Source organism: Pezoporus flaviventris, unplaced genomic scaffold, assembly GCF_033815535.1.
Source record: "Pezoporus flaviventris isolate CSIRO_AGI_PZ_B2104156 unplaced genomic scaffold, CSIRO_AGI_Pfla_v1 ptg000055l, whole genome shotgun sequence".
Classification (NCBI taxonomy): domain Eukaryota; kingdom Metazoa; phylum Chordata; class Aves; order Psittaciformes; family Psittacidae; genus Pezoporus; species Pezoporus flaviventris.
Genome location: NW_026892603.1, coordinates 5,150,366 through 5,165,696, shown reverse-complemented (window position 1 = coordinate 5,165,696; position 15,331 = coordinate 5,150,366). Strand labels below are relative to the sequence as shown.

Sequence of the window (15,331 nt, the reverse complement as noted above, 5' to 3'; positions counted from 1 at the left end):
TAAGCACTTGTTGAAGTGTAACCTTTATTCATGGCATTGAAGTTATAGGAGCTGAATGCATATAAAGTTGAACCCAGAAATTTTATATTCACAGTGGAGAAAATCCCACAGAAATACACTGTTCCTACAATCTGCATAGTGAGAGAATACATTTACACTAAATGTCCTGATAGAAAGATTCAGATTTGCCTCTCTCTTGACCATGGTAAAATGGGAAAACACATAATTATTAAATGAAATGGAATTATGAAAAAGACAGAAATTCCTGTTAAGAGATTGTGTAGATGTGTGTCATATTTTGCTTATAAAGTTTACAATTAAAGTTTCTCACCTTCTTCTGAAGTGAGGAAAAAGGTGTGATCTCTTGATACCACATATCTGATGATATCATGAGATCAGTATGTGCTAAAGTGGCTTGTAATCTGGAAAGTCAAGCACAGCAAACCACTGATGGCTTTATCAATTTCCTAATCTAGCATTACACGTCATCTTTGAGGCTTCAGGTTCTAAAGAAACAGCACTAAATGACTTCTGAAACACCAAATGTCTCTATGGAGTGCAGCTGAATATTAAAATCAAGTTCTGTTTTACCATCATGGTGTGACTGATATTCAGGATTCATAATTTACAGATTAGAATATCATTAAAAAATTAGAATATCATTAACAAATCTTAATTCATCTTTGACAAAAATTGTTAGGTGTTAACAGTACAAGATACATAACACTGTCTCCATGTCTGTTTTTTTCTCTTTGGAAGTGCGTTAATACAACATCACAAAAAGGTGAACCACTGCTTCTTGCTGCACTGTTTCTTACTGCCTATGGCAGTAACAGCACATTTCTTCACCACAATACTGAGCAGTTATTCAACAGACAGCTAATACAGATCTATGTCATGGGGACAAACACCTCGTACAAGATCCATCAGCCCACAGAGACAGAAAAGGGCTAGGATATGAAGAGCTGTATGAGAAGTTTGTATGGGGACCTGAACTATCTCTACCAAATAAAGCAAAATGAAAGAAAGAAGGACTCATAGATAGATTTGAAAACTCCTTAAAACCTCTGTATATACAAAAAACTTACTGTGTTTTAAAGAATTTGTCTGAATATTTAATTTCTCATCTATTTCTAATTCACTTAGAATTTAAAACATTTAAGAAAACTGTGCATCATACCAAACTGATACTATTTCACTCTGTGACAACATAGTTATCAGAATATAAGGCCCTCTACTGAAACAATGTGGGTTTGTAGTTTATCTGTTTGCGTGAATGTTGTTTAGGTTTTTTGAGGCTTTTTTTCTTAAAATAGGCTACCATGAAAATCCCAACTTCCATGTGCTTCCTACCTTTATTATATGAATGATTAACAGTTAACTCAGTAGCTGGAAAGTGTATGTATTTGGGCAATGATCACACCTCAGAAAGAAGTAATTCTCAACCCGAAGTTGGAAGAGTAAGTCACATTAAACCAACTAGAGTGTTATGCAAATGACAGCTACTGTGCCGCTTGACACAACAGTAATAGGTTGATTTATCAAGAAAGATTAGAGTTCACTAACTGCAGTTCAGCTAAGTGATAGCTGAGGGGCACAACAACTGACAAGTACTCTTCTTGAGTAATCCAGTCATGAGGGGAAAAAAGATTACAGAAAAAAGGCAAACTAGCTGTAAAATAGTGTGACACACAGACAATAGTGTAGTCTTTCAATTACACCAACAGAAATCCTGCTGCTTAAAATATTTACAATAAATGTAAAACCGAGCTTAGGAAAGACATGGCAGATTGGGAAAAAAGAAGAGAGAAGGGGTAATTATTCAGCCTCATTAAGTTTTTCATCAGAAGCAGAAACTATCATAGTTCAAGCATTTCCTTTTTCATTAGAATGCTTTTTAATATTGACATCCAACCAATTATGTTCAAACTAATTCCCAGAATACTGTGAGAATGTAGCTACTTTCAGAAGTTTTTCCAGATTAATGAACTGCATTATTTTTTCATTAGAAGCTGCAGTGTGCTCTGAGACATACAAAGTGGGGAACAAAAAACCCCCCTGAACAGAATGTAGTCTCCAAAAAGCCCTTGGCTTTCTTAATGAGTTTCTATCTTTAGGGAGCCTTCTTCATCTTTACTTTAAAAAATCAAAACCAAAAGCAACATTACTATTTCAAATGAACTCCTCCTTTATAAGCAACTGCAGCAAATTAGATGAACACCAGCAAGGTTATTATTTCAGAAGAAGTATATACAACCTTTGTACGAGAAACAAACTGCTTTAGAAGCAAATTATCTATCACCTTTCTTAGAATGGCTTGCACTCAAACTAGCATCTACATATGAACAGTAATACTACATAATTTACTGAGACACAGGTTCAGTGATTCATCTTTTTCTAATCTAATAACAACATGAAAGAGTTCTTATCAACATGAACACACTTCTATTTCTTAAATGAGAGTGCTGACATCATTTAAGCAACAGATTTTGCCATTTTGAAAGGCTCTTTTTTGTTTGCATGGTACTAATTTTTAGTTCACTGAACTGTTACTTCATTTCTGATCAGCAATGCCCCTTTACACGCGTAGCCTCAGAAAAACATACTTTGGAAAACCTACTTCTGCACCCAAAAGGTAAAATCTTTACTACCCAATTTTAGCTTTGGTTTTGGAACCTGAACCTTAAAGGCAATTACTTCTGTGATATGACAGAAACTAAGCAGTACAGTGTTCAGGAGAAACTACGAAGCATGTAATCTTGCAAATTCAGGGGTTGTTAAGGGAAGGTATCTACTACACAATGTCTCCAGGGCAATAAAAGCAACTTCTTGCAGAGCTAGAGTAAGACAAAAATGATGCTATCACAAAAACAAGCTGTCTTACACACTTACAGCAAAATCATAAATGTAGAGTTACTTTCATCACATGCAATGGTGGTATTACATCTGATAAAATAGCTTAAATCTGTGCTATGACAAAAGAGTCAAGACTCTATTACAATCAGAACATATACTAATTTTAATTTATGCCACAAAACTCCTAAAGTATATTAAACACAGAGGGGGGAAATGAAATATTTATCACTAGTAAATTTCTGAATCACCTATACAAACCTGTCAGAGTATGCACTTTTCAGAGAACTCACCTTTGTGCAGCACAGACTACAGACTTCTCCTGCAGTTTCCTATAACAATATGGAAGTATAGTCTAGAAAATAACTTGAATTTCCTAGCTTTATGGTTCAACTGCACGAACTATTCCTAAGCTGTTGACATTCATATATCCATTTGAAATATAGAGAGCTACAAGTCATTCATCCATGTCAAGTTAAAGACCACAAGTCTTCCTTGTATGCTGGGCTGCTTTATCACTGTCCCTCCTCTTCCTTTCATTATCTTCCTCATGGCACCAAGCATAAATTACAGGAATGAACTGGTCTTTCCAATGCTGCTGTCTAGAAAACAACACTGACTGTGAATTTAACTCAGAGTTAAAAAAAAAAGTTATTTCAATGACAGCCTTCAGTTATGCATCTTAAAAACAGCAAACTAAGCAGCAGAAGTGAAACTGGAATTTCTTAAAATAAGTTAGTGGTATATAAAAAAGATACACTTCTGTTATTAGTTTTGCCCACAAATTGAAGCTGTACTACTATTTTAGTCTGATACTGAAGACCTAGGTAATCTTCTGTTATGTGTATTTTACAAGGTAATGCCATTAGATCCATACAGCTTTGTTCAGTAATGTCTTCAGACCATCAGATATATACTACACATGCAAGGATACACAAACAGGTGTATGTATGGTTGGAAATGTCATACAAAACCAGCTTCCAGACAGTTTCATTAGAAAACTCATGTTAGTTAAAAATCAATTTTAAACACGTATTTGACAGAAAATTGCTGTTTGCTTGCCCCATGCTTTTCATATTTGTACTCTCCACTCATGTTAACTTCTTCCTGTTTCCAAAATGTCCTAATCTTCTATGACATCCAGTTTTACTTCTATATGGTATTACAAGTGTGTCAAAGATTAGTTTCTTGGGGATTGTACGTTGCTTGTAGAGCTGACACTGAAGTCAAGATCCAGCCTCTTTACTAGTTTATAATGGCATATAAAAAAAAAAAAAAAAAGCTTGATGTTCCCTGTTGCAAGATGTAACTACATCAGCATGTTACTGCAACGGCTTTTACCGTCTTCTTTCACCTCTTTCCCCAATTCAGGCATTATTTTGACAAAAAAAAAAAAATCACATGAAAATCAAGTAAAGCAGAGTAAAATGGGACAAACCTCATCACAATGTACACTTGATTCAACCCATCAGTAGAAAACTGCAAAACAAGCAAAACTTTACACAACACAAGTGATCTTTTAGGATAATCAAGCTCATTCATATCAAAATTCAAAACAAGAATTTTGCTACATGCAAACAGAAGAAGGGATGAGTGCCAAATCTGTAAATGTGGAAATGCTACGTAACATTTAAAACTGTCTTACTACTGAAGACGGTTTCTCTCAACAATGCATTTTGAAATTATTACACAGACTATCCTGCTTCCAAGTTTTTTCATAATACTGTTTTCCTATGAAAATAATTTTCTCGTGTATTATCAACTAGTACAGCACCTTTATACCAGCTATTTCAACTATTTTTTGGCATTTGGAATTATTTGAATGCTCTTTTAGAACATTAATAATCTATCTTTGTAAACAGCATCTTTAACACTTCTTAATTATGTCATTTTGTATAAAGCTGTAGTACAGAAGAACAGCAGCAAGTGAAGAGAATTCAATTGTGCTAGGCACTGTACAACCAAAAGTCATTATAAAACAATCTCTCTCTGTTCTAGTCTCTATTTCTCTAATGGCTTAGTGGTAAAATAGCTATTCCCAAGCACACAAAAGGGGAGCAATTTTACTGTTTGCTAATATAAGCATTTCATTTTGCATAATACAGAAGGTGGAAAGTAATAATGTATCTCATTAAGAAATTTCTCATTGGATTAGCAGATATCATCAATCTTTAAAATGTTTAAGTATCTCTCATTACATCAGAAACAATTTCCAATTAATACCCTCAAACTCACTTTAGGCAATATAAACAGTCTACACAAAACTGTTACTTATTATCTCTCTCCCTGTCTCAAAATACCTATGCAAAATTCGTCACGGTATCTGGACATTGGAAAGCTTGCTGTGTTCCCAGCAACACCGACCACCAGTGATCACACAAGAAACCTCCACTTGGGCCAGTTAATAAGTGCTGTATCTAATGCCATTCCTTCCCTGAATCCATGCAAATACACCAGATTTTTCTTGTCTATCCCCCACACATAAAACCACCAAAATAACCTGGGAATGCTCTCAAAATAAAGGGAATTTAAAAAAAAAAAAAAACAAACAACCCAGCTATTGTGGGATACTGACAACTTCCCAGAAGTGTCAGCTGCGCTAAAATGCACAGTGCTAATTAATGCTGAGAACATGCTGATTGCTACAATAAATGTCTATTGGATTTTGTGTGAAATCCCAGACACTGATATGTTTAGCACTATACAACATTCATATGTAAAAAGTATTAAATAAGGAAGATCTAGGGAAGATTAATTTGTACTAGTGGTAGCAAAACTGCTTACACTGACTTCGGTTTGAGATTTAATATCCACTACAGTAGTTATTTTAATTGTGATAATTTATGAAAACTTTTACCAAACAATGTGAATTTTTAAGGGTTTCTAGATATGCTTATCTTCCAATTCTTCCATTATTTTAGTAACTCTATATATTTTGTCTGCCTCAGTAGACAGAAATAGACATAAAAAGAAGCAAGAAATCCATAAATAGAAGTTAATACTACTGCGGTCTCCAACTGTAGGCTCTGCCAGCCCATTGCCTCCTCTGAGGCTCCACACGAAATAACCGGATGTTCAACTTCTATCAGTCTGAATTTAAATGTATCTTTACCCACCTAAGGAACAAACCATGGGGGTTTTTTCAGCTTCACTAGTCTAAGAAAGAGAAATCAAGATTTTGTCCGGACATACATCCAGAAAAGGATCTCCCAGTCCCAATGCATGAAGAAAACTTGTTTGTGGACAGAAAACAAACCACAGAGGAACACAAGAAAAAACAAACAAAACAACAAAAACAAACAACCAAAAAACCCAACACATTTAATGAAGAAAGTTGTGAATACAGGAAAGAACCTTCAATAAACAGAATAAACATATGTGTCACCCTAAACCTCAGAAATTACTTTCTCAGCCACAATACATAGTTTAATGGGCAATACATCATGTGCAAATTTTACCTCAAAATATAGATTATAAATTGCCTTTGGGAATACTAGCCTATATATTACGTGAATGGGGCTTCCTGTTAAATATGGAGTTACATAACTAAAATACAAACTTCTCAGATCTGAACAACTGAGTGGATGAATGTTGTGGTTTAAGCCCAGTCAGTAACTCAGAACCACGCAGCTGCTCTCTCACTCCCCCCCCCCCCCCCTTCCTCCCCCCCCCCCTCCCAGAGGGGTAGGGAGGAGAATCGAAAGAATGTAACTCCTACGGGTTGAGACAAGAACAGTCCAGTAACTAAGGTATAACACAAATCACTACTGCTACCACCAATAATAATTATAATGACAAGAGAAATAACAAGGGAAGTGAATACAACTGCTCACCACCCACCGACCGATACCCAGCCTGACCCCAGCAGTGATCTCACCCTTATGGGTAACTGCCCCCAGTTTATATAGTGGGCATGACGTGCTGTGGTATGGAATACCTCTTTGGTTAGTTTGGGTCATGTGTCCTGTCTCTGCTTCCTCCTGGCTTCCCCTCCTTCCTGGCAGAGCATGAGGCTCAGAAAGTCCTTGGTCAGAGTAAACATTACTGAGCAGCAACTAAAAACATCGGTGTTATCAGTGCTGTTCCCGGGCCAAAAGTCAAAAACACAGCACTGCACCAGCTACTAAGAAAGAGAAAAATGACTGCTACTGCTGAACCCAGGACAATGAACATAATGAAAGCAGACATCAACACCAAGTAGAGTTGGGAACTGTAAAGTTAAACTTGTCTATAAGAGACTAATAAATAGAATTAATCCAACACTGGGGCAGCCAGCCTACACAGAACAAAACAACCCATAGCTTTTGTAATATTCTCTTATCCCAGCATCCCTGTAAGGTCAGGGATTCAGTTGATCCAGTCAGCATACGCACTTCAGGGCACTTGCTAAAAACAATGCAGACATTCTCAGACATCAGTACATAATGATCAGCTACCATTTTCTGCTTTTCTGACAGCTTCAAAATACTATCCTAGAAGTGTAGTCAACCATTAGCCCAGAGCATGCTACTTGTTTATCTTCACTAGAGGCTTATAACATCAGCCACATTTTTTTCTATTTTCTTATTTCAGCTACGGCAAACTAACCACATAAGAAAAAGGATTTCAGCAGCACAATTTTTTTCTTCAAACATTTAAATATTTGCTCTGATTTTTGTTAGTAAGGACAGATTACTAAAAAACATTTATAAACAATTTCCTTAAAGCAACTATTTTCTGCATCTCTGCCAAATGTTTTATTGCTAGGGTGCACTAAAAACATTTTACATTGATCGAAGACTTAATACTTGCCTCACATAATTTCTGTTGAATAAAAAAACCTGAAAGGATATTTGATAAATGAGGGCAAAGAGCAAGAGTGATGAACATGCCTAATGAAAATTAATATTTCCTTATTCAAGTCACAGATTGACAAGCCCCATTTGACTACATAAACGTCAGATTTAACTGAGACACAGACAGCAAACAGTGTGGTTGCTTAGATGCACATTACAGAATGCAATAAAAGTGACAAATTCTAACTCTAATTACTATGAATATATGCAGGGCATATGTAACCAATACTTAACCATGTTCAGTCCTGGAGGATCATTTATATTTTACATCAATGAAGTAACAGTAAAGCATCTTTAGTACATTTTGCTTCAATCATTTTTACTCTTTGAAAAGCTAATGAAATGCAGCTTTTAGTAATATCTTATTCTGTAGCTGAAGACCTGAGAATCAAAAAGACGAATCCTGAAAAACACCTTTTACATTGACAGTTTAAAGATCTTGAACTCTCTGTCTCCCTCCTCAAAGATGTGTAGGTACCAGCTCATCGTGCCGCAACTACTGCTCTGTTTTTGCTTTAAGAGGTCCTCATTGCTCTCTTGTATCATCGCATGTGAATTCTCTTCCTGAGAGTCAGGCCTCAAGTTCAAACATCTTTTCTCATTTAGCATTTTCCCTAGGTCTCCACATCTAATCTGCCTCTTCAGATCATTTCTTCATAATCTCTTTAAAATTTGGAGTTTTCTATTTACCGCCGCAGGCTTATGTCTCCAGTCTCAAGTTGTGATTACTGAGAAAAATTCTTTACTCTGGTTTTGGAAAACAAAAACAAAACAAAAAAACACAACAAAAAACCAAGCAAACAAAAAAAAAAAAAAAAGCACCACAAAAAACCCTGAAACAAATGGGGAATTTTCTGCTGTATGATGAAACAGCTTCAACAAACAAGCTGACACAACCCCTGAAAGGTAAGTGCTTTAAGCAGAGAGATGGTTAGGTAATTTCTCTCTCCATCTTCCCTTGTGATCATTCCTGTCAGTGTGTATTTAGACACATTTTGAAATGCCTTCAGGACTGATGGTCCTAGGAAGGACTTCTGCCTTCCTAAGGCATTAAAATGTGATAGGAACACTCAGTCCTGTGAAAATAAGGACAGTCCTGGAGACATACATAGGGAAAATAAGGACAATTTATTCAGTGATTTTATGTTTGTGAGCTACCAAAGGTGTTAGAAGAGGAATTTCAGATGAAGTGTGGGAAAACCTCTTGTCTCCAATTCTCCAATTGGCACCAAACTCTTTTAAAAATAGATTTGGGCCTTGGAATGTGTAAAAATTCTAAAATCAGACAAGAATGTGATGGTGCAGAGGCTGTGCTTGTTCTACTCCACAGGTAAATGGGAAACCAAGAGGCTAAAAAATCAGGGGAGGTTAAGACCCAAATTCATATCAAGCACTGAAGAAGCATGATTTCGTTACAAGATCCCACACCAACACCTTGAAATAGCAAAAACATTTGTTCAGAGGCTCTTCAGGGGAAGTAGGAGGCCTTTGTGCAATCCTCTTCCCAAGACAATGAAAAAGGAAAAAAATCACACAGAGATCATGCTGCTGCCTGAAAAAGTTCAGAAAGAGATTAAGGAGAGCTCTTGGGCTGCAGAGCTTGCAAAAGCCCTGCTGTCCACCTGGCACACTGGTTTCACTCTTGGCCTCCACTACTCTAGGAGGACCTGTGATCTTCCACATGTCTCCTACACCCATATTGTCACTTTTCCCCTGACTCTCCACTGCCTCAAATGTTGAGCAAGTTATTATCTAAGGACAAGTTCTCACCTATTGAGACACAACATATGTATAAAAATATAGATATTGTCTTCAGGAAACAAAGACCTTTTTGCCTTCATTTTAAAAAGGCACTGTTCCTTACAGAAAATCTATTGCAAGTTCTACCTTTTTTAAAAAAAAGGGGAAAACATCCAACTGTGATATCTTGGTATCACACAACTGCAGATAGCTCAAATAATTCAGCAGAGCTATACTGATATATACTATCTGAGATGTGATCAATAGTCTTTAAAAGAGATAATGATGGTAAAGGCATTGCCTCCCAGATTTTTCCTCAGGACATTTGTTGTTCTAGAGATATCAATACAATGCTACATATTGCACTTCGAGAGTGTAATGTGCATTACTTCAAACCGTCAGAAGAAGCAATTTTACAGTCTGATCGAACTTTGCTGATCACTGAATCATAGAAAGGTTATAGTTGAGAAGGACCTTAGGATCACCTAGCTCCAAACCCTCCACCATGGGCAGGGACACCACACACTACACCACGTCGCCCAGGGCTCTGTCCAACCCGACCTTGGACACTGAACACTGCCAGAGATGGAGAATTTAACACTTCTTGGCAACCTGTTCCTGTGACTCAACACAGTAAGAACTTCTTTATACCTAACCTGATTTTGTGCAGCTTTTCAGTAATTGTATTAGTAACAGTAGGCAGACATTACACCCAACGCTGAGAGCACATCACAGACCACTGTGTTGGTTGATTAAACAAAAAACAAACGAAGCACAGGGTAGAAAGAAGTAAAGGAGAATTCTGATGTGACAATAAATGCTTACACTTAAGTCAGTTGTGTATAGAAATGGTGTCTGACCAAGAAAAATATGCATCTTCTTATTTTGGAAGATTGGTAACTGTACGGCAGTCTCTATTTAGGAATCAGCATTCCTCACATTGTTCACTGTAAAACTTACAGATACATGAAAAAGCCTATGGTGGGCAGTATAAACAAGATTATGAAGTGTTCTTGAATATGAAAATTTCACTTTAAAAGTAAGAGACATTACATTTTAAAAAGTTAACACAAGCAGTTTTTACTCAGTTGTGGCATATAGATTTTACATTTTTTTTTTGCGCATATACAGAAACAATTCAGTAAGATTTCATAATACTTAAGGTAGAATATGAATGAAATACAAAACATTTCATGAACTCACTGTTCAGTGTATAGAACCCGAACCACACAATTATTCATTGCAAATAGAATCAGTGGACTCAGAGAAGGGCAATTACTGATGAACAAAACAGGTAATTCAAAGATTCTTTCAAGTTCGGAAGTCCAGTGCTCAGCAGTGTGTTCCCACCTCACACCAGTGGGATCACACCCCTTAATACCACAACTGTTGCTCTATGAGTTCCTAAAAACTGATGTTTTCTACCTCAAACAGACACAATGATTCAACTCTAGGAATACAGCCGTTTCATCACTCTGCTGTGAAGAGCCTGGTATTCTGCACAGATGGAGACCTTGCTTTAGTTTATGTTAGAGAAACCAGATGGCCTTCCCAGTGACCACACAAAACAAACCAGCTGTGTATTTATATCTGAAAAAAATGCACACACCAAGTCTGCACGGAACAGAATGAGAGTGTTTGGCGAGAAACCTAGTAACCAGTAACTATCAACTGTTCACCTAATTGCCTTTCCAAACACTGAAAGACCATTAAACACCATGTAATAGCAGCATAAATATGCAAGAGCAAATTCTCACAAGAGATCAAAACAAAGTTACAAAAGCCAAAACTTCAAAGCAGTTTCAGTTGGAGACGTAGAAATGACTTAGTGGTGGTGTCCATATCACAGGATGGTGGGGATTAGAAGAGACCTCTGAAGATCATGAGGCTGTCTCCCTGCCGAAAGCAGATTGTTCACAACACTGTCCATGCTGAATCAAATGTAATTAAACCCCCAAATGGTTAATCTGAGTATTATAAACACCTCAAAATTCTACAGTAGTAGACAGGAGGATGGTAATAGACATATAGAGGGAAAGTCCTCACCTCCAAGAGGTTTTCATAGGTTGGAATTTGTATTAGAAGAATGCTCCCAGAACAACAAAAAAACTAAATGCTATAAAACAAAATGCCAGCACTCCCCTCCCACCCAAAGAAGAAAAAAAAAAAACAACCTATAAATAAACCGTACCAGATACCATGATTCTTACTTTATAGGACAAAGAATGCCTCAACTGAAACCTCATAACCCCTGCAGGTTATTGTCAAGGGCATTCTTAAGAAAATACAATGCCGTAAACCAATGAAGACATGGGGTAGCATTCACAAGACATATTACCTAAAAAATCTTTAGAAATAAAAAAGACACTTGCATGTCATGAACAGCACTTACAAAAGGTGACACCCAACTAAATTCAATACAAAAATAGCATGTTTCTCAAAAAATGGACATAACCAGTCTCAAAAGGCATATAATCAAGCTGATTTCTCAGCCATACATTCCCGACCTGTTTCCTTCACAGAAGAAAAAGCAAAATACCATTTGAGTTGGATGAGTTCATTTCAGTTTTATTATTTCCTCTGATAATTTACCTGAACTTTATACACCCCATACAAGATATTCCTTCAGATCACTGACCACTGATTCCCCTAATTCACTTCCTAGAGCCTCCCACAAAGAGAGGAAAACCAGCAAAACTCAGTAAACAGTTGAGAAAGAGTGCGAAGATTCAATCAGAAGCCAAACACAGATGCATTACCTTATTCATTGCATTTTGCCATTCATTATTTGAAAAGAGCCATACTGACTTGTTTTTCAGCATGTTGCCATCAATCACTGGTGTTATATTAAAAACTGTACCATGAACATACTTATCCTAGGCAAGACAGAGGGGAGAGGTCACAGAAGAAAAGCTGAAATGAAGAACAAGCTCTTCATCAGGCAACATAATTAGATACCTGTTCTAAACAAAAGTTTCTTAAGAGTGGTCTTTGCCAGGAAGGGAGAGAAGGGGAAGAAAACAAAAGGCAACCTAGTTTCCTTCTTGCTGGCTTAACTGACATGACTTCAGAGCACATGTACTCTGCCCAAAGAAAACAGTTAAGTCCGCAGCAAAATGATAGCGCATGTTTGTAAGTATTAGTTAGCTAGAGCTGTTATTATTCTCAACCTATGTTACTATTTTAACATTTTTAAATACAATCTGTTAAATTGTTAAATTAAGACATAATAAAAAGCTGGAGAGTTTACTGATGCCTAGCAACTTAGGGTAAATGGAAAATGTTTCATGAAAATGCTATATTTTCCCTGTGCTTTTCCATAAACCTGTTTACGAATTTTATCTCCTTTTAAGTGTGTGATGAACATTTACAAACCTGTAGTGAAACTGAAAAATACGTTTTGAATTTGTCAGTGCTTCAAAAGAAAAAGGAAAATCAGTCACTGTCATAGTGCAACCCATCTTTCAGTCAGAAGTGAAAGTTGCAAAGGATTTTCCCTTCTTCAGATTTCTCTTTTCCAGTGTTACTGGAAAGCTTGTCTTCTTGTTTAAATGAATTTCCTTTTAATCTCCTCCCTGAGCTGTTGGATAGATAGAGCCTCTTAAAAAATTCAGGATATCACTGTAATTGTAAATTGATCTTCTGTGGCAGAAGGCTGGGGCCCTCCATCCAGGAAAGAGACTGTCCTAAAGTTGTTTTTCAGACAAATGATCAATTTGCACTCTCTCTTACTGCTGTATGTATTATCCTTTAAGGCTAAAGCAGTTTTTAAATAAAACTGCTACTTTTTGGATTGTTTTATTCCTGGCACTGTACAGGGAAGAAAGCCAGCTGCTGAAGCCAGTGTGAAATATGCAATGGCTTTCAATTTTTAAATTTCCTAAAGGAAACTTTGACTCTGCTTACAAAGGGACTAAAACCATATTAGACAACTAAAATACACATACTCGCCACTGCTAAAGTGCTGAATTAATGTAATATATTAATAGACACAAAAAAATTCCCCATTGATTTTTAATGCAAAGTTAAGGTTGGACCACTGTTACGACTATGTAATCTTTAAAACAGACACGTAACTCATTAGTATCAAAGTAGAAGAAATTATCTACCTACTGTGATGCTGAATCCACATAGCCTATTTGCCTTTGGCTCTTTAGTTACGAGATCTGGCATCACTTGGATTATTTCACCTAATCCATCATTAGCTTTCACGTGTCCTATATACTGTGCAACAAACCCAAATTTAACAATCCCATCTCCCCATCCATTACCACACTGAATATATTACATGTCAGCATGGAACACAAAGATTAGATATGCTGAATTACATCTTTCTTTGTGAAATGTCAGTATTTTTAGAGCACTGTTAACGTTGCTGACTATGTAACAAACGCTTCTTCCCATTGTGGACAGGCACTAATGCCCTGACCTTTGCTATTTAACACAAGGCTACTAAAAATATATATGAAAAAACTCAGAAGACACAGAAAATGTACAAGAAATCCCAGTAACAGAGCCACAGAGTCACAAATGTGGGGGGGTTAATTGCCATATTTGCTTGGCTGGTGGATACCTGGAAGATGACCTAATTCTTTTTTCCCTATAACCCTGCAAGTAAACATTAGTAATTCAGATTTAACTTTCTTCTCATACACAAAGCACACAAAAAGGTTATTACTTACAACAAAACGATAAATACCCTACTGTTGTGTACCGCAGCATCCTTACTTACCAGTCTTCCACAAATACACCGATGAAGTTTGAAATTCACTTTGTGCACGAGCGTCCCAGATTCCCAGCAGCAGCAGCACAAGAACTCCCACGCACCGGGCTGGCACGGCGGAAACCCCTGGACCACGGCAGAGAGCAGCGCTCCCCTTGCTCAACCCCATGCCTCCAGCAGCCTGCTGCCACCTCCAAAACCCTCAGCACGACCACGAAACCTTCTTCAAACAGTATTCCCCTCTTCAGAATTTCTTCCCAGGGAGAAGGGGACTGGAAACCTCTCTCCTGCTATTGTGCATGGCAGTTGAAATGGAAAAACTGTTTAACGCCAGGGAACAATAGAGTCCTTGCTCGCTCTTGCTGCTGCAGCGGCGGCGGCTACTGCTCCTAGTATGGTTGCTGCTCCACGCTCTTCCATTCAGCAGTTAGTAGCAGTTTTCCATCAGCTAAAAGCAAGACAGCTGTCCGCAGGGGGCTCCAGCTGACTGAGCAGGTTATCTTTCTCTGGGAGGCAGCAGCAGTCATTTACACCAGCTGGAGAGAGTGAGAGAGACAGAGAAACAGGGATGAAGAGAAACACAAATAGCCCAGTGCTGTAATTGCAACACAGAGAGTGACTGGAAAAGGCTGGCTTCCCAGACACGTCTCTCCCTGGAATATCCCAAATGATACATACTGAGAAGAAAAGAAGAAATCAACATCAGACACGGTTCAGAAACACAAGTTGTACAACCAGAACAGATATAAACACAACAATATATATTAATTAAGAGAGCATCAGGCATTAGTTCAGATAATAATATGTATGCTGCATTAACCATTTTTGTAAACAATAAAAATAAGTGCTAGGACATGCATTAAATAGACAATTAAGACCTTAGGCAAATAGAAGAAAATGCAGGGGAAAAAAAACAAATAATAATAAAAAATATCTGCTAACTTGCCTTGCATATTTATCAAATCTGTTTCAGGTAATAACATACAGATACCTGCTGTGAGGACAGACGAATATATGTATATGGTAACGTGTATGTATGTGTAAGTACATCACCTCTGTGGTAGATGAAGTGTGCATGTAATATATAATGCAAGATAACATCCCTTCCTATCCAGCAAGTATGTACACATGTATACATGCATATATGTCAAATGTGTAATTCAAAATAATTTCAAGATCA

General features: G+C 37.1%; 1 protein-coding gene across 1 annotated transcript in view; it reads right to left on the bottom strand.

Annotated features, from left to right (window-relative positions):
• The window catches only part of THSD7A (thrombospondin type 1 domain containing 7A), a 199,723-nt gene extending 184,768 nt beyond the window's left edge, over positions 1 to 14,955 (bottom strand). Inside the window, exon 1 of the mRNA XM_061469259.1 lies at positions 14,161 to 14,955. Within this exon, the coding sequence (XP_061325243.1) occupies positions 14,161 to 14,320 (160 nt within the window). The 5' untranslated portion in view covers positions 14,321 to 14,955. The remainder of the gene's footprint in view (positions 1 to 14,160) is intronic.
• Positions 14,956 to 15,331: the final 376 nt, after the last annotated feature.